At 39.5% G+C, this 20,557-nt stretch overlaps 2 protein-coding genes across 2 annotated transcripts; one reads left to right on the top strand and one right to left on the bottom strand.

Moving 5' to 3' along the window:
- Positions 1-2,533: 2,533 nt before the first annotated feature.
- LOC146470938 (NPC intracellular cholesterol transporter 2-like) lies at positions 2,534-3,322 on the bottom strand. Its single transcript, XM_085121485.1, has one exon. The coding sequence runs from the start codon at positions 3,280-3,282 to the stop codon at positions 2,830-2,832; it is 453 nt and encodes a 150-aa protein (XP_084977611.1). The 5' UTR covers positions 3,283-3,322; the 3' UTR covers positions 2,534-2,829.
- A 6,622-nt stretch (positions 3,323-9,944) lies between these two features.
- On the top strand, positions 9,945-20,196 carry LOC146470937 (uncharacterized). Its single transcript, XM_085121465.1, has 9 exons — positions 9,945-10,011; positions 10,259-10,416; positions 11,373-11,525; positions 13,605-13,790; positions 14,787-14,930; positions 16,345-16,647; positions 17,533-17,691; positions 18,174-18,304; positions 18,906-20,196. The coding sequence occupies exons 1-9, from the start codon at positions 9,945-9,947 to the stop codon at positions 18,964-18,966; spliced, it is 1,362 nt and encodes a 453-aa protein (XP_084977591.1). The 3' UTR covers positions 18,967-20,196.
- Positions 20,197-20,557: the final 361 nt, after the last annotated feature.

The following is a 20,557-nucleotide window of genomic DNA, read 5'->3' as shown; positions in this document are numbered from 1 at the left end:
GGGACGGGTACGGGAGACGGGAGAGGAAAGGGCGGGAGGCGGGAGTTCTAAGAGGACGGGAAGCGGGAGAGCAATACAAAACGGCGAATTTCTTTACTTATTAATGCGTTAGAATACTATCAAAAAAAGATCTCAACAATGTTTTACAATGTTATTTGTCTTCCATTTAACCTCCTCTGAGGCTTTACACAATATTTTATATCCGAGGGCACACGAAAATTCGTGCTCAGGCGATAAACAGGGTTACTCCCGCTGGAATTGTAAACCCTTTCATTGTGTTACGTCATAGCTCATGAAATGTCAAGCGTGACATGTGTACACATGTGTGAGTGCCGCGCAAGTTGTTAGAAGTCTCAAAAGAAGTGAGCAAGGCGAGCAAGTACGCGTCTTGTAAATTTAGTATCAGAGATAAAAAAAAAATTCAAAATCGTCAAAGACCATTTTAGTAGTTCTTAATATTTTTCAGTACGGTAGTGAGAAATCTGGGGCATGGCCATGGACGACCTTCTTGGGAGTTAGCTCCCAATGACCGTCAATCGGACCGTAGTAATTAAGATTTTGCTGTATGGTGTATGGGGAGTTTGCGAAGAAAATGCTCTTTCAATGAGCACGTGGAGAGTGCGGAGTGGTTCGTTTCACGACCCCGTTTTTCGTTTTGGACAAGGCAAAATCGATTCCTATTACAATAGGCAGCTAAACAGCATGGGAAACAATCAGGAACGACTTCATAGAAAAGAGGAGTAGGATTAGGAGTAGAAGGAGATCAGTGCAGCCTCCTCGGCCCATTGATGAAGACTTCTTTTTGATGAACAGTTTGTCCGGCTTAATTTCGGACACTTTTTGCATTTAATGCAGTAATTCTTTCCTCAGAGCAGTAGCAACGAGCTTAGAATTCACCACCAGTAACCCAGAGATTTAAACCTTGGATTGAAAGTAGGTCCTAAAATTTCATTTTAGCTTTTCCCAAACTAAAAGCATTTTTTTCACGCAGTTTTAGGGACTAAGGATATTGAGAAAGATATCAAGATAACTCAGTGAATTAGTGTATCAAGTAAACGTGATGGATCCCCAATAAGGCGCCGAGAATTAGGCAGACATACCGAACTCTAACTGGGGCTTTTGGCTGCCAGCTCGCCATGTCCTACTCGTCCCTATTTGAATTACATGATCCAAATGAATAGTTAAGAAATGCAACACTGCACGATGGACTAAGACTGTTGTCACTGAAAGAATGGTTAAACCATCAAACAAGACGAACATGTTAGTCAAAAAATTAAATACAAAAGCGGTGATAAACATAATAAAGTTGCGCATTTTAGCTTGACCTAGCATATGAAACGTCAAGTTACATAAAATGCGCAAGTTTATTATGTTCATCACTGCTGTTTGTATTTTATTTCTGATCAAGCTACGATGGCTCAAGAACAAAAGTCTTAATGTTAGTCAAAACTTCATTAACTCAGAGTACAAAATCTATCAATAATGTTAACGTTAATCAAAATATATATAGTAAAAAGATGAATAATGAAAGGCCTACGAATGGTACGTCCTGGTACAGCTTTATGACTAATACGGGTTTTGAAGCCTTCTAATTTACTCGGGGATGGGAGAAACGCGAAAAAGGGCGGGAGGCAGGAGGCAATGATACGGAAGGCGGGAGGTTCTGACCCCCCTGTCCCCCCACTTTTTTCCTAGGGCTCCCTTATGCCACCTATTCTCTTAGAATGCTCCCTTACCCATTGTTATCCCAGAGCGTTGACCAACAAAGACTCCAATACTGTCATTCAACCCATTACCCTTGGGGCTATTTTACCCACTTTCCTAAAACTAAGCTAACTGTTTCCCGAGGGTTAAGCCACGATTATACCACCCGGGGTAATCTGTAAGATAATCGTGACTGGATAGGATCAACTCGTTCCAACCATCTCCGATACTGACTAATTTCACCCAGACCTGTCTACAGTTATCTAAACAATTTCCCCTGAACCATAATCCCCGCTCGACATTGCTATTTTTTAATCATTAGCCATTCTTCCAGAGGTATGACACTGCACCTACGCCCAAAGCTTAGCCCAAACCCATTCCCCCAGGACAAAGTTTCTCATTTCCCATGGTTTTCCTTAGCTGCTAGCCATCCTCCCAAGGATTAACTCTCCATCTACACCTGGAGCGTTCTCATCCAGCCATTCCCCTCTGGACTATCTTATCCATTTCCCAGGGTTATATTTACACCTTAACCATTTCTGTAGAGATATGATATCCTATCCATGCCCCAAGGATATCCTACTGGGTTGTTGGTGACGTGTTTATTACAATGTAACGGTGTATTTAATATACAGTAAAATCATTATTTTTTTTATCCATCATTACTGTAAGGTGTAATACCGTAAAAAAGTTGCTCCTCTAATCATAAATAGACAAATAGAGGGAATAACGATTTTCTCTGGAACGCCATACTATGATAGTCTAATATAAAAAAATGCTGGTTATTAGCCCTTTGGGATATTGTAAATTATTAAAGGGTTATGGTTGGGCTTAACGCTGGGGGCTTGTGTATTCCCAGGTCTCCAGAAATGGGTGGGTGAGAGGTGGCTTGTTGCAAATCATGAATTGAGGACTTATATTAAATAGGAATATAAGTTTGTTTTCTTTTCAGGAAGCTGGCCCTAGAAGTGGGATGTGTTATTCCGGCATTTTACGATTCACGCAACCAGTAACGAAGTATAAAGACTATAAACATTTCTGAACTTTATGAACATTGTAAATGGATACTTAGTCACAATCCAAGTGCATTTGCATGTTTAACACAATTATTCCATTAACTAATGTTCATTTGATTTCCAACTCAACAATTCCACAGATAATCGAGTTACTGTTCTGGTCCTTAATGTCCGCTTTGAGCTTCAACTTTCCAGCCGGGAAGTCCGGGGAGATGAACACAGTGTAGACAAACTCGACTTGCTCGCCGCTCTTCAGGGGACAGGTCAATCCATGTCCTTCACAAGCATCAGGGTCTGGGAGAGGTAATGGTACAGGCACTAATCCAAAGATAGCATAAGCGTAAATCTTAGCAGCTGTGACAACTTCCTGCGGGGTAAAGTTGATGGTCACCGTTTCGTTACCTCCACGTTTGAGAACGCAAGGTTCTTGATCACAGGGCGTCACATCAATGGAGGTGATCTCTCCGAGCTCTTGTTGCTTACAACTATCAAACTTGATTTGCTTGGAGAGAACTGTTGTAACTGTAAGGAGAAGTACCAGGGGAAGAACTGAAGCCTTCATCTTCTCTGGGATAGGCTTAATGTGCGCTTCAATCTGTCTCACTACGAACAACGGGAGTTTGAAGGAAGGCACAGGTCATATGATTAAAGGTTTTCTGTCAACAGCGTATTGTTTCGCAATATTACATTAATGAATAATTGTTCTTCTTATATTTAGGATATAGAAATAAGGCGCCGGCGGTAGTATACTAAAGCACAAGAATTACTGTTTTTTCACGATTTCCTAACGCTGCATTCACCGATTGCCACGATTGTTTCATTCAATAGACAGAATTCCCAAATATTTTAATGTAATGGGACGTCTGCGCCCAGGCAAACATTCCTTGTTGCTACACCTCTGGACAGGGCAGGGGCGTGAATGGGGGGGGGGGGGGGAAGACAGGTATACATACAATGGCATTTTACCACGGTTCTCACGTCCTTCTTTTTTAATTCCCTTGTTAATAAAAACATCAAATAGAAACACAGTGGTAGAGTTAAGAATAGAACTTAAGGGGGGATTCTACCTAAATTTGAATGAAATTTGAAGAGGTTTTAAGAAGGGATAGAAGAAAGAAAATTATTTTTGGAACACTAACAGACAGTTGATACCCACGCAAGAACACCCCAGGTTTCCAGTGGACTAACTTGGTGTCCGCCTATTAATTATTAACTTCAAATCCTAATTTTAAATCTTCATTAAATCTTTAATATTTGTTATTTCTCTTAATTTTACCAATCCTTCTAGAAAAACTATCTCCTCCCAAATATACCCAAAAATCACCCAAAAATTTACAAAACACCCCACAACACAGATTCACGGGATGAGTGTAGAGTATTTGGATTACTTGAAACGTGAACGAGATATTTCCATTAAAGCCATGTCAAGTGGCGCTTGAATCGCTTGAATCGCGTGAATCGGTCCCACAAGACCTGAGCCCCGGTTCTAGTTCTGTTGCTCCCGGGGCGTGGAGATAGTACTATCTATAACGGACTATACGGGAGGCTCCACCCGAAAGGAGTTCCTTTTCCAGGCTGGAGGTAAGGGATAAAGGTTTCAGGAGATTTCGGGAGCTTAAGCATATTAAAGGATAGGGAAAACTCTCATTTGAAAAGGGCCTTTCAAAATATTTCGAACAGGACAAGCGAAATTAATGGTGGTATTTTTTTTTTTTTCGGTGGTTAAGTGAAAGGGGTACCATTTTCTATGGAAGGTACATGAAAGGGCTACTTTTTCTGTCAACAGTGGTATATAAAAGACAAGGGTCAGCCCTGGGAACAATGTTGGGCAAGGGTTTGGACCTCGGAGTGGAGGTTCACTGTATAAAACTTTCTTGAGTACTCCTCCCCCCTCCCCTTGGGAATGTACTCCAATAACAAATGCCAAATTTTGTTTCTGCAGGTGTTTCACTGAGGGCCACGCAACCACTGAACCTTTCAATTCCAACTTATACTATGTGCATCTCTTGCCTTCCTCTTACCTATTTATTCCATTATTCGAGATGGTTCTTTTGGGTGAGACGTTACTTTTAGGATATAAACGTTGGGACACACTAGGGGAGATATAGCAGAGGTATGAAACGGGGACAGGCGCCTTCGTATGCACTGAATGGGAGGCACTGCAGGGACAAATGGTTCGTTTCTATTTGAAAAATTCTCAATTCAAGTGATCTTTTGGCAACATAGGTAATTTGTTTACTGCAGTTTTTTCGATCCCTTAATGCGTTTTGTGAAGGTTTCATTTGTTTTCGGGTTTTCGTTGGCTGTTGTTTAAAGGGTTAAATTGGGTAAACTTCGTTACAAACACTTTTCAGTGTTTAAAAAATGTCGATCTGTTAAATCGTATTTATCAATTGCAACTGTTTTAGGCAACCCAAGTTTATTTAGTGAACCTATCTTTGCTCAGCAAAACCACAAACGGGGGGCATATTGTCTTTTATTGTGTTACAAAAATGAAAATAAAAGGCTTTATTTACACTTCTTTATAACGGGGGAGACCAACCTTTAGGAAGAAACTAAGATACGCTTTTTATCAAACGGCCTAAAAAGTGACTGCCAAAAAGTTCTTCCCAAGACTACAAAAACTGCCACAAAATCTTTACAAGAAAAAATTCCCACGGTTCACTAGCGTCACGCTGAAAACGCCTTCCCACCTCCCTGTTAACTGCACAAACCTGAACAACTACAAATCTGAAAACTTTCAGTAATATTATAGGAAAGAGGGTATCCGTTGACCATCCCATATCCAAGCTCGTTCCCAGGGCTTTTCCCGCCCTTAGTAAAATTGTGAGGTTGTACAGGGCCCAGGTTTCCTCTGGTTATAGACTATAGTTCTGCATGAAGACAAACCCGCGCTGGTTTGCCCATTTGGTGAGGAGCCCATAATGCCGGGTTCCTGTGCTTGCAGTCAGGAGCCCATAACCTGGAGAGTGAAACTTTCCCCCTCCCCTCCCCGCGACCGGGCGTATTCAAAGACCAGTTTATTTATAGACAGGTCTTTTAGATTACTTTTTTTCCTCAAAAATGAAAGTTCCAATGATTGTGCTCGTATCTACGTAAGTAATATGATATTTGAAAGAAAAAAAACTAGCAGCCATTTGTTCTTTCCACTTTTAAAATATCCTACTCCCTTCTGGTTAGCGGGGCCCCTTTGGAAGTCTGAATTCGCAGGAAATTCAATTTAATAATAACTAAGTCTGTGAAAACGCCGTAACACAAATACATGACAGTTGCCGGCCCTGGGTAATGGGCTCCCAGGACAAGTTGTTTGAAACGCGCTTAATGCTAACTCGACGATTAAAAGTTAACGAAGGTTTTCGTCTTGCTCGTTGAAAATATTTCATTAAAGGTAAAGAAGAAAAGTCCAAATCAAGAGTGAAAGAGGAAAATATTTCGAAAATATCTTTATTCATTAGTAAATAAAGTAGAATTGAAGTTCACGCCAATCATAGGTTAACTTATTGTGCTTTGAAGCCTTTGAACAACTGGCCCTGACTAGAAGTGTTATGTTGTATTATATTGTCACTTTTTTATGCAGCGGCTCGCAGGTCGCAGAGATATGTCTAGAAATGCAGGCAAATGCAAAGCCGAGTTGCACATCTACGCGTCTGGGTCAAACAAGAGAGTTGGGGGAATAAAGGAGTCGAGTGGAGACGGAAGTACAGTGGGCCTCGACAACGTTGAAAAAGCCATCAAGCACGCAAACAAATTCACCAGACGCCATGGTCTCCTCAGTAACCTACCTTGGAGTATGGATGCCCAACGACAACGAACATGGGACTTTGACGCAGGATGAAGTCATCAACTTCGGCCGCTTTTTTGCCAGAACTGAGCTGAAAGAGAGCGAGATTCCATTGTCTTTGAATGTGCTTGACCGATATTACGACACCAGTACCAGTGAATGGATAACCTGGGACAAAGATATAGCAGGAAGAATTCTAAATATGTGCCAGGTGCTAGATAACATTCAGGGCTGAGTTGCTCGAAGCATGGTTAGTGCTAAGCATTGATTAAGAGGTATTAAAACCTATAGGTTGTCATGGTATTTAACCCGGGTTAGCGCTAGCCATGCTTCGAGCAACTGGGCCCTGGAGGTGATGTAACGGATAAGTGTGGAACAGCCAGCTTCTCAAGGGCTTCATTACTTAGCTGGTTCAGTCATCTTGATCCCACACATTGAAATGATAACGTAAGCTAAAGACACTACATCACATTGTCTTCAATTTTTCATGTTAAGTCAGTTATTACATTTATAATGTTCTTGAAAATAAAGTAATAGCTTTGTAAGCTTAATCAGTAAGGTACGTAGATGACGAAGAAGTGGCAAAAGATCATATTAAGCGAAAGTGCAGTTAAGGCTGGGGAAATTAAAAACGGTTTACGAAAACACCATGATCATTTTTAAAGCTCAAATAAGGCTTTATTTGCAGGTACAAACCATTTTTCGTTTGGTTGCGTTGTAAGGGCTAGTAACATAAGTTATGCTTTCAAAATTACGCTAAAAGTTAAGGATCCGCATCAGTCGGAAATATTAACGAAAGCAATGACTTAAATAAAGTTTATAATTTGGACCTTAACGATTTTGTTGTTCAGGTGTTTGTCTGGCATCTCATACTAATGAGATTCTGTCTGTCTATTCGTTTATCAATAATAGTATTGCACGTGTAAATGCTTATATATTCGTTGTCTGTAATTTATGAGTGCGTGAATGTTTAATCATACCTTGACCGGATCTCCAAGATGTCTATCGCTAACATTGTTAAAGCTTTATAACGTTACATGGTTACAGAAGTGGCTCGATCGATGCATATGCGGCTTTTGTTCTCACGCTACCGGCACCGCACTCTCTCGAAAAGTCAAAGAGCTCGTCAGCTCTAAGAACGCAATACCTATTGAAGCCAGAGAGCAAGGGAGCTGAAAGCAAATGCAGGAAGCCACAGCTTCAGAATCCGAGCGACAAATGATGAACAGCTTTGTAAAAGACGTGGATGTATTAGACTTTCATATCCGTGATAAACAAACGTTCTGCGATCTCAGCTCACTGCAGCTAACTTAAACATGAAATCACGAGAAAAGACTGAAATTAACGGATCCTATGTCTTTACAGATAACATTTACTTAGCATAACCTGAAATCTTGCAGTTAATCTGAGCTAATAGACATAAACAAATGCCATAGAGCTAGCGTACAGCATTCGGCAGAACGATCTCGCTACTGTTTTTACTGATCAAAAGGCGAGAAAAATCTCGTAGACGCGTACTCGGGAAAGCACTATCCTGAGCAGTCTAAGGTACATTTAGCGACCAGCGGGAGTCGTCGTGTTTGGCCTGTCACGATCTAAATATCGAAATCAATTATTGCAACGTCGCTGAAAAAAAAGGAAGCGTGTGGAAGTAGATGTGAGAACATTAGAGTGTCATTTCAAAAATGGATAATTTATGTATTCATTTTCCAGCTTCAATCTTCCTTCAAAATTTGATATTCTATTTTCCTTGCATAATCGTACCCATAGCTATAACACAGGCATACATTTTCTATTGGCTTACCATATTGCCGGCAAAACAAATATCAGACAATTTTCTGTTTTCTTTCAAAGCCCAAAATGTTTTAACGCTCTTAGTTCTGATATCACTAGCTCTACATCTATCGCGTCCTTCCAAAAAAAGTTAAATGATTTCTTTATTGAGAACGGTGTTAATTTTTTAACATACAATTTCTTCTCTGATCTTCTGCCTCTTGCTCATCCATGATTAAAGTGCCTGGTCATTCAATTTTGTATTTTGTGAGGAAAACTTATTTCATGTAAGCCTCGTGGTTTTGTTTAGGCTTCCACGCCATTTTCTTTTCTTTTCTTTTTTTTTTTTTTTTTTTTGTACTTTCGACTTGAAAACCTGTATTTTGTATTGTATTTTGTAATGTGTGCAGTATGGCAAAATAAAAATGTAAAATGTATATGTAACAAAGAATTTAAGAAGGTGACGTTCAAGTAGCTGCGCTTCTAACTGTCATTGGACCTGAAGCCAATGAGAACGTGGCATCTATTGGCTACCGAGAAAAAGATGCTAAGAATGTCATCCGGAGGATGTGGCAATTACTTTAATCCGAGAAAGAATATTCCGTGCGAGCGCTATCGTTTCAATTCACGACAGCAAGATCCTGGTGAATCATTTGATCGCTACGCAACTGCACTTCGCCAAATCGCTGATACTGAGTGCGTTTTTGATGCTATCACGCCTGATGATATTCAAAGAGAAGATTATCTTCGGTGTTGCGGAGAATAAAGTTAAGGAAAGGCTTCTGGGTGAACCCGAACTTTACCTTGCAAAGACTCTAGATCTATGTTTGTCATACTCCAGAGATGTTTAAAGCACATATTAAGGCCATGAACCATAACTCAACCCATCCAACGTTCACTTACTCGAGCAGAACAAGTGTTGAGAAAAAAAATTCGCTGCACAAACTACCGTCTGTAAATCAACTTCGTTAACCTTGTCGATTCTGTGGAACAAAGCACGGGGGTAAACGTGTATTGTAACGTGTCAAGCTAAGTGCAGCAAAGAAAACCCTTTTACAAAGAAACGCACCCTTTCTAATACCTCCCATAGAATTTCCTTACTTGAGAAAGGATGAGTTCCCAGTTTTCAAAGTCAGTTCGAAGTGTCAGCTAACCGGAGTATTGATTCAAATTTGTGACACTCTGAAAAACGATTCAAGATTGATACCGGAGCGCGTTATAACATTGCCTGACCGCAGGGTCAAGGCTGCAGCGGACATTTTTTTTCTCTCAAGCCGGATTTCTGCTGGTTGTCGTCCACAACTTCATAGAGGTGGACTCTCCGCTCTCGTCTGAAACCTCTAAGTAGGTAATGAGAAGCTATTCAGTTCAGGATGGTGATGGTTAAAACACTGGCCTCCAGTCCATAGACTACCCAAATGGACTACCCTAAAATGTGCTATCCCTAAAAAGTATTGTTTATTATCCAAAATGAGTACTATTTAAAGAAGTTGCTATTATACTTGCATTGCACGTACCTTGTTTATTTTCGTCTCGTACGTGCACGGTACTCATGGTATACTGCGATTTTTAATATAAAATAATTCAAATAAAGTTTTGACTTAGCTCCACCCCGCATGAGTCTACGCTTTTTGTGTACAGCGGTTGTTCATTAAGAACACTTATCCAAAATGGCGGCTGCGGACGTGCTGAACAAACTTAAAATAAACAAGGTTACGTGCAATGTAGCTGTGAAATGTAAGTATAATAGCAGCTTCTTTAAATAGTACTTATTTGGAATATTAGTTTTAAGGATAGCCCATTTTATTGTAGTGCCGTAGTCCACTTGGGTAGTCCAAAGGGGCATCCCCTATGATATTTAGCAAATGTCAGCTGTTTACAGATGCAATTTTAGAACAGCTGACGCTGCTAAAACTGTTTCAGCAAGTGTCAGCTATTGCCAGAAGAACATGCAATATTAAGAACTTATTTAATTGTTTGTAAGCTCTACAGAAGTTCATTCTTCAGTCAAGCTTTCGTGCTATAAATTCTGTCGCTGAATGCTCAGAACACTGGTTGGTCATGGATGTACCTTACAAAAAACGTGAAACAGAAAGTACAAGTTTACATGCCGGGACACAGACCGCTGCAGCTAAATGCCCAGTGAGTGAGCTTTTATAAGGCCAGTTTGATTATTTTCCTACCTTGTTTTATATTATTAGGGTTTAACCTCGTTAATTAAAAACCTGTAAACCTCTCTGCTGGCGTGAAAGAAATGATATAAAAACGTTGAAACAGTACAGCGAAGGAAAACAATAACATACAACACAAAGGAAATCCTGTCAGGTTCTTACATCGAGGTAAACCCATTATTAGCTTACAAGCGTTGGTCAGACTTGTCTATAATTTGAGCTTAAATCAGGGCGCAATTTTTCCCGTGCGCAATTTCCAGTTGTAGCTGGTATAATTTTGACAGTCTTTTGAAAAACAATAACAACTGTGACAATAACTTTTAAGCAATGCAAAATGCTTAATTCAGCTTACATTTTCTGAAGCAATGTTTAACCATCAACTGAGTTTAATATATGTAATATATTGAATAGTGGAACTGTAGATCAAGATGTTGGCATGTCCCTGTTACCTTGCTGATTTATAAGATGTAATCAGCAGACATTTTTTGATTTACTTCTTATAAAGTCAGACCAATCCAATCTGTTTCACTTGTACAGGTCCAAATTGTTTATGGGTACCAGTCCCTTGGATAGTTCGGTTATTTTAATATTCTTCGAGATTGGTGAAGTGATGGCCGACTAAATACACCCAAATCATTTTGACACACTTACAGGCTGGTCTGATTATATTACAGATGAGCACTAGCATGCAATGCAGGTGCCTAGATTTTGGCACTAGTGCCTCCCCCTCCCCTCCCCTCATGTCAATTGACCCCTAGGTAGTGGATCTGCTGGTGACCTTAAGTAACCTTGCCAATTTCAAAGCTGAATGAATTTCTTATTTGGTATAAGTAATTTACATAGAAGCACATGTACAGTCAGCCAAATACTATTTTAATATTAAAATTTTAAAATAGTAATCATTTCAATGTCAATTTCTCATTGAAGTATTCTGGAGCAGTATCCCAGTATTTCAGCACCCAGTCTTTGCTGAATAAAGAGGTTTTGCTGGATCGCATAAGAGGTACCATTTATGGAAACTGCATTGGAGATGCCATTGGCCTGTTGACTGAGTTTATGACTAAGACAAAAGCCATGCATGTAAGTCTTTCTTAAAACTTTCAATTCTGAGTGTATATTTTTCAATTATTTACCACCAAAATGAGCTAAAAATATACAAATCTGTATCATTATTTTAGTAATTTTTCTCAAATTTGTACAACCAGGAAAAATTGTAAAATGAACAATTGACAGGCTTGTAAATAATTATTAACAGTTATAGTCTATTTATTTAAGACTAGACTACAGCGAAGGAGACCTAGGACCAGATTGACGAAGCACTCCCTAAAGTTAAGAAGTATCCTAAGTATTGCTTCTTGACAAAAGTCTGTTACATATCAGGGCTCGAAATAACGGCCGGTCAACGGACAACGTCCGGACTGATTTGGGAGTTGACCGGTCAACCTTTCGTCTTGCCGGTCATGTTGACCGGTCACATTTGATCGTTTTGAAAATGAAATAAATTAAAATTTCCATGCTGTTCAGTTAATTCAGTTGTAGCAAGTCGCTGTGTATTGTCATTTGCGGAACTTTAATCTGAAATCCTGGGTGAAATGCAACAAGAACCGTTGTTTACAATCTGGGCATTGAAAACAGACATCGGGGTTCACGCACTTCCGGTCACAAAGTTAAAAATAATTTATTTTCTAATTCACTTTTATTAGTTTATTTTCAAGTTTTGCATTTCTCCCTGCGTATAAAGTAATTCCTCAGCCCAGAATAAATATAATCAAAGTACAAAAGCAAAGGAACTATACTTTATAAAACCAATATTTATTCCAATCTTCGCAAGTTTATCTGTGTGTTTATCTTTGGCGTGCGTAATATAAACATAAAAGGTTATACAATGATAAACATCCGTGAACCTGAATCAACGTACAAACATTTTAATGTTTGCCAGATATTATTGGCCTATAGAGATAACACAAAATGAAGAACATTCAAGGAAAAACTGGTTGTGATTATCATGGAACGTGTTACAGAAAAATATATATATCTAAAGATTTGCAAGTTAAATAAAAGCCGGATGTGCGTACAGTACGTCACGTCACGGGAACCCGCGCAGCAGGCATGTGATCATATGTTGATAATCGCCAACTTCTTTGATTCTATCCTGTGTATTGTAATGTTCCCGAGTGATGTAATCAAAGTCTTCTTGTGTGAAGTAATGCCCTCGAATATCTAAAAAGTACTTTACTGTTAGTGTACTTCAACAGCTCAAAAACACAATGTACGGAAAGAGCTTCTCGGTTGTGTGCCACACACAAAAGCTTGAGATGTTTGTGTTGCTTAAAGGGAGATATTTTATAACTTTCCTGAGAAATTTCTTGGCAGTTGTCAATAAATAACATTTCCAGACTTTCAAATTTTACCATATTTCTTGAACACTTGATGTGTCTTCCGGTTCCGGCACACCCAAGTTAAATGCCTGGTTACTAAGCTTTTCTCGATGAATCTCTTGTAATGAGGAGTAAAACATGGATTACTGGCGGAGTTTTAGGATCAAGATCTCACACCGTGATACGTACACCAGAAATCATTATATTTGGAGGCATTTACTGTGCATTTACTTATTTACAAATTTAATGTATACGATAACGATATTTAACGTACAGTACGTATTAATACACATACACTGTAAGCTTATTTTCATTTTGCTGCTGTAATTTACTTTTGTTGTTGACAATGAGTGCTTTAAAGTGCTCTAACGTTTTTGGAAATATATAACGCCAGTTTTGGTTCATGGGCCCCTGTTTTAAGAGTTGTTTATTTTATATAATTTGACCGGCCAGAAACGGTACGTGACCGAGCTAAAATGAATTGGGCCGGTCATCGTGTCCGGAGACTCTCCGGAAATTATTTCGAACCCTGCATATGGATTAACAATGACCTATTGTTGAGAAACAATACTTATTATCTTTACTTAATTAGGAGGGCTTCATAAATCTGGCCCCTGCTCTCAACCGTTATTTCATCTTAAAACTGTGATTAGCCCTAATTAGCTTGAGTGATGCTTAATCCTCCCACTACCCGCTCCCCCCACAGTCTAGATAGCGTTAGGAATTGTGAATTCCTTTGGACAAGTAATAGATAGTACTTTCTCAAATTTAAAATCTTTAGATTTATGGTGGTTACCATAAGAAAAACAAATCTAAAGCAGCGATGGCAGAACCAAAGATGCCAAATTTAGAATACTCCATGAAGTACAGGGACTCCCACCGCCGGAGGTATGATTTTGGGGACTGGACAGATGACTCAGATCAAATGATCCTGATTTTACTCTCTCTACTACATAACAATGGAAAGGTTAGAGTGCTCAGTTAGTTTGTTTTGAGTTTAAATTTACTTTAGTTTACTTTTAACATTTGCCTTCAGTAGAAAAGGATAAAGCCTTAGTATGAGCCTTAATAGTGGCCCATTATAGTAAGAGACAGAACTCATCCCAGTTTCTGTGGTCCCCATGATGGGATGCTAGTCCATCACAGGATACCCAGCATGAAGTGACTGGGAGTATTACTACTCCCCCCAGACCATTGCAGGGCACCCATCATGAAGTGACTAGGAGTATTACTACTCCCACTGGATGGGATGCTAGTCCATCACAGGATACCCAGCATGGAGTGACCAGGAGAATAAAATTATTACTACTACCCCATGGGTGGGATGTTAGTCCACCACAAGGCCCCCAGCATGAAGTGACTAGGAGCATTACTACTCCCCCCTGGATGGGATACTAGTCCATCACAGGATACCCAGTACGAAGTGACTAGAAGTATTACTACTCCCTCATGGATGAGATGCCAGTCCATTGCAGTTCTAATTCCATCATCATAGTCAGGTGCATGCAAGGAGTAAAATTTGTGATGCCCTCCCCCCCCCCCCCCTTCACTCCCCCTGTATGTTACAGGTAGTACGAAGAGAGATTTAGAATCGCGTTTACGGCAAACGGCAAACGTGAGATTCGCGTTTATGTCTTCTTGAAAAGAATGAGTACATAGGTAAAAACAGGTTAAAAATAATTCTGGTCTTTCATGCTTACGCAAAACTACTCAATTTTACTGAGAAACTGAAAACAGCGAGTGGCAAATGAAGGATAAACATGGTCACGTGGTCATTTCTGTCGTTTGCCGTTTGCTGGTTTGAGTCAGGTCAAGTATCTACCCTGTTTACTGAGCAAATCGCTTATAATGGATGTAAAATTAACTGGGGGTTTAATTACATGTAACAAACACTTGGTTAGTAAAATTCCTTAGTTTTTAGATCATTTTTCTTTTGACTGGTTGTTTTTCACTCAATTAACAGGTGAGTCCTTCGGATTTTGGTAAAAGGCTTAAAACCTGGTCAGAGAAAGGTTTTAAAGAACTGGGTGATTCTGGTAGACAAGGAATTGGTCGCACCACGCGTGACGTTCTGCGTCACCGCCTGTTCCATTCTGATCCACATCAGGTATGTCAGTAGGGTTGTCTTTAAATTCATTATTCCATGTTGGAAATGGCAGTTATCAGACATTGTCCAACCATGTCTAAAATGTCCAACTGATTCATAAAACGTCAGTGAGGGCAATATTTCCTGAAGGAACTGAAGGCTCGTGCAGTACCTCTAGTATTAACCTGAGCCAGAAAATAACACCAAATAGGCCTTATCACGGTTTTCGACGCCATTTTGACGAGTAGGCAAACACGTCTTGAAATAACAGTGTTTGTATGGAAATCCGATGTCAAGTAATTTTCATAAAACATCGCTTCTCAAAAATTCATGAATTGGAAATTTTAGGCACTATGCAAAGGATTTAACAGAAAATAACTGAGGAATGTAGCTGTGCTAGAAAGCATCTAGTTGAGTTTTGACATTTCCTTACATTTGTCTGTATAGCGAACCATCCGTGAACTGCTACTAAAAATAGTTCGCGGGAAAAAAATACAGGGAAATGTATGGAAAGTTCAAAACACAACTGGACGCTTTCTGGCACAGCTACATCCCTCCAATTTTTTTCTTAAAATCCTTTTCCTACCCCCAAAAGTTTCCAATTCATGAATTTTTCAGAAGCGATGTTTCATGAAAATTATTCAGTTGACATCCGATTTTCATACCAACACTGTTATTTCAAGACGTGTTTGCCTACTCGTCAAAATGGCGTCAAAAACCGTGATAACGCCTATTAATGAGCTAAAGTGCAATTTAATTACCAAAAAACAACTCACCCCCTTACTCTGCACGTGCATTACAGTTTTTGGTACATTTCTTTGCCGTCACTGCACGACTTGGCCTGCCAACGCAGACGTATGTCGCCGGAAATACGTCTGCGTTTCCTGATGGGACGTTTTACGGGACGTAAACACACGACGACGATTTTTTCTTGCTCTTTCTAAATTTGTGCCCCATTCACACCAAGGGTTAAACACGTTTAAAAGCTGTTTAATTAAACACAGTTTAAAATTTTTTCCTTCAAAAAAGCTGCTTTCGGATTTTTGTCGACTACAGATTGAGCACAAATGAAAGCATAAATTAAAGTTTATTTGAATCCCATGTCAAAGGCAATGGTTCAGCTTTCTGTTACCAATTTTCATTTTGTTAAACTGGTTTAATTGAACATGTTTTGTTGGTGTGAATGGGGCTTTGGATGCGGCCTCCAAAAGTTCAACTCCAGGAAATTTCACCAACATTTGACATCTAAGGCGAGTTAGAATAATCGAATTCATTTAAATAGTGACGTTTTCGCAGGCGTCGTCGTCGTCGTTACTAAAGCTCCCTAATGTCGACTTGATTTTTAAACAAATTCCTCTAACTGGTACCATAAGAAATATAGGTAGAACAGTGAGAGGAAAATGCATTTTGAAATGAGTTATGCTTGTTATTGTAGGCAGCCAAAGACATCTGGGAATCAAGTGGCCGCTTCATGGCAGCAAACGGGGGTGTGATGCGCACTTCAATTCTCGGGATACATGACTTTGGAGACATTGATGCTGTGATAGCCAACACTAAGGAAGCCTGCCAGGTCACACATGCAGACCCAAGGTGCATTGCATCATGTGTTGCCGTGACAACAGCAGTCGCATTGATGTTACAGGGAAAGCATTTAAAGGAATCAGGGAATTATGATATTGAGGCGGTGATAAGGGATGCTTATAATTATGCCCGTGACACACTTGAAACGGCACCAGAGGTAATGATAATTATTACATGTAATAATATAAGGTTTCAAATAGAAGAAGACCCTCGCAGTTATTTACGCAACTTAAACAGTCGTTGCGAAAAGGCTAAAAAATGTTCAGGCTTGAACGGGATTCGAACCTATGGCCTCTGTTGCCGGTGCAGTGCTCTACCAACTGAGCTATCAAGCCAACCGGGAGCTGGTCATATTGTGAGTTCGTAATATACCCGTGGATGATGAATCGAAGGTGGATTACTGTCGCTCGCCAATGGGTGAATCAATTACCGCCACAATTGCCGTTACAAACTAGTAAATACAAAGAATAAAAGGACGGTAATTTTTCGGTAGTTCTTTCACGTTACACAGCAGTGGCAGGGCCAAAAGATCCAAGTAAGTGCGTTCAGTCTTGTTAGAGGAAAAACCGAGGACAAGATAAGTCCATGCATCAGCGTCTTTCCTCTGATTAAAAAGCCTGAGTTACTGAGGCCCCATCCACCTTAATGCGTTTCCGTTCGAAAACGCATACTTTTTGATGCGTTTTCGTCTAACGTCAACACTAAAACGCCAATGAAAACGGTTTTGAAAGTCAGACTTTTAAAAACGCATCGTTTTGGAAACGCTTCTTATCTAGTGTGGACAGGTGCAAACGGAAACTTTTGAAAACGGTGACGTAAAAAGCGTCACATGTCATCGGTTCCAGCCCAAATTGGAGCATCTATCAACTTTAACACATGCGCAATCCCAGATCTCAGCCGATTTCAAGCGTTTTAGTGTGGATTGGTGAAAAAGATACGAAGACGCTAGTCTGGATGAAATATTTTCTTTCGTTTTCGCCGGACACTTTTGTAAGCGCGTAAGTATGAATGGGGCCTAAGTATGCTCATTTCTCTTGAACAGAAAGACGAACTAAAGAAGTACATGTATGCAGAGACCCTGGCTGATCTAGAGCTGGACGAAGATGGCAAAATAGGGTATACATACAAATGTATGGGGGCAGGATTTTGGGCTCTGAGGCAGGACGACTTCCGAACTTCATTAGAGGCCATCACATTTGAGGTGACTAGGGCTTAATTTTATATTTTCATTTAGTGTTATAGCTGGGAAACAACAAGAAAGAACGAAAAAAAAAAAAGAGTTTTAATGTACGTCTAAGTGAAAACAGGAGGTCTTGTTTGGCAGGTTGCACTTCTCACTGAGTTTACACTCTAGTCACCCGTCCAATTTTGTTTTTATTATCTCCTAGCTCTTTTCTCCTTCATGGAAAAAGTGTATGTTATGATCATTACCTGTGAATTTTTATGAGTTATCCAATTACCACCTGACAATTAAATAAACTTGTTTTCTGGGCGAACTCACCACTGTCTGATCGATCGCATTTTAACAAATAGTATAGAGGGGAGGGGGAATGCTGTTTAGGTGGAAGAAATATCTTTCTTTTCTCAACCAAAGCGTCAGTTTTAAAATGTTCACAAGTAAGCTTTACTATGGGCGAATTGACTGGTACTGAGCGTCAACTGCTTTCTGATATTTGTTTCTAGGGAGGGGATGCTGATACTAATGGCGCGGTAGCGGGAGCCTTGCTTGGCTGTAAACTTGGTGCCAGTGCTTTGCCCCTATCTTGGCTTAATGAACTGAAGCACAAAGACTGGTTAGATGAACATATTAGGAGGTAAGTTGGGAAAAACTCACTCGTGAAAGTTGGTTTACAAACTTAGTATAGAAGCGATATCAGCAGTCTAGTAACTTGCGCCTCACAAAGATATCAGTAAAACAGACAAATAGACCAACGAGCATAAGAGTAACGATAAAAACAATCGACTAACGCAGATTTCCAGATAACGTTCAAACGCAAGGAGTCAGTGAAGAATTTTATCGTTTCAACAGGTGCACTGATAGGTCAGTCCAAATGTTTTTAAGTGTCTCATTTACTTTGTTCAATCAGGAAGCCAGTGGTCTCTGTTTTTTGACCCGACACCTCTATTTTATGTGGAATACTGCGACAACAATTAGACCGATAGACAAAAGAGAACTAGACTAGCAAAAGAAAGATGTAAACCACCAAAATTGACCGATCATTCTTTTGAGTCTTCACAGCCAATAACTCTTGACTTAATTGACCAATTGGACGATAACAGTTATTACAGACAGAAAGTTCTACTATCGTCAGACGAGAGATGGGGAATTCCACTCAGATTGCTGAATTGTTGTACCATGTAGCCAACTGCAGACCTTTCCAGGAGAATTCATAATTGCTCATTTTCTTTCCTCAGATTCCTAACTCTCCTTGGCTTAAATGAACAAACGGAAGAGAAGAAGAAGCCAAGGCCTTAATTAAAAACGTTTCTTATCCTTTAGTCACATTATCTGCATGTTCAAAACATAGGCACGCGATGCGTGCAGACGCGAATATGAGTTTAGTCGCAATTTTGTTATGGGGCAGATTTAATGATGATGATGATGATGATGACGATGATGATGACGACAATAATAATAATAATAATAATAATGATAATAATAATAAAAATAATAATAATAATAATAATAATAATAATAATAATAATAATTGATATTCAAACAGGGTAATCCCTTCAGTCGCAGGACTGGTATCAACAGGGGCCCTGTAAAACATAAAATAAAAAGAATGTATAAATTATATTATTATCTATCTAAGCTAACTATTTAAAAAGATACAGCAAAAAATGTCATTCAGAAGCTAATAGAGAATGGTATTCTCATAGTAATTAAAGTAGATTTAAAAAAAGGTTCTAAGGATAACCTAAGAATAAAAAGCGGGAATAGCCTGGAAACGTTCCATTGGACACAAAGTCTTAGTTCATTGGAAGACTATTTCTCCCAATGTTCGTTGCCAAATGGTAGTAACTCGTTCATTATGCACCCGAGTAGCTATTCTATGTAATAGATAGCATCAAAGAGTTTTAACCAGCAGATGGGCTCCTGTTTTAACTCAATACATAACAAGAATCCCCTAAGGGTATCACAATCGGCCGTTCTAGACTGTTTACGGTCCCTTTCTTGGATGGCGAGGAAGTGATGGAAAAAGGCAAAACCTGACCCTTGAGCGAGTGTTTTTGTCAGATAAATCTATCGTCCGATGACGTCTCCGAAACACTTTACTTCACACCGAAGCACACTGAACCTTAAGCAGGTCCAACGAAAATGTAACTTGAGAATTAAATTCGCTTTCTCTCAATAACTTCACGATGACTCCAACTCATTTAGACACTGTAATGTAGCCGAACTATCCAGAAGCCAATATTTTTAGGTCGTCTATGCAAAAAAGAGTGCAAGAGAATTATACTTTTAAGGACACATTTAAGGTGTTTATTACAGATTTTTGTTAGGAGAAACTCCATCCACGTTGAGTCCACCTTGTGTAATAGTCTCTTCCGAGAGCACAAGAATATAAATCTAGCACATGCAATGTCAAATCGTTTCTAAAACGCGTGGTAAAAGCGGATACCTTTAAAAGAATGGAATATGCTTTGTCTGTATTTGGTATAATTTTCAAATATTGTCAGTCGATATGTGTTAAAATTTGAATATTTCCTTTCTTTTCCTTTCTCTTGTCAATTTACACACGGCCCCTCAAGCTTTACACACTTATGGTGAATAATAAAGGCCATAATCCACCGTATCGAAAAAGATGGCGACTGACCACATTTACCCATAATCCTCAGCGTACGAAAACCCTAAAAACGCTCATAAAAACGCACAGAAGAGTTCTAAAAAACTTCAAACCTAGCGTACACAATGTTACTAGTACAGGGACGAATTTCGTCAAAAATATGGCTTTATGTGTTCCTGTTTGCTGTGTTAGGTTCGCAGCTGAGGTATTGAGAAACAGTCTAGCCAAAACACAGACAGACTAGCAACTCACTTCGAAGTGAAACAAAATTACTAA

The sequence above is a fragment of the Pavona decussata genome, unplaced genomic scaffold, assembly GCF_977016875.1.
Source record: "Pavona decussata unplaced genomic scaffold, jaPavDecu1.1 SCAFFOLD_109, whole genome shotgun sequence".
NCBI lineage: Eukaryota > Metazoa > Cnidaria > Anthozoa > Scleractinia > Agariciidae > Pavona > Pavona decussata.
This window is presented reverse-complemented; position numbering and strand designations above follow the sequence as displayed.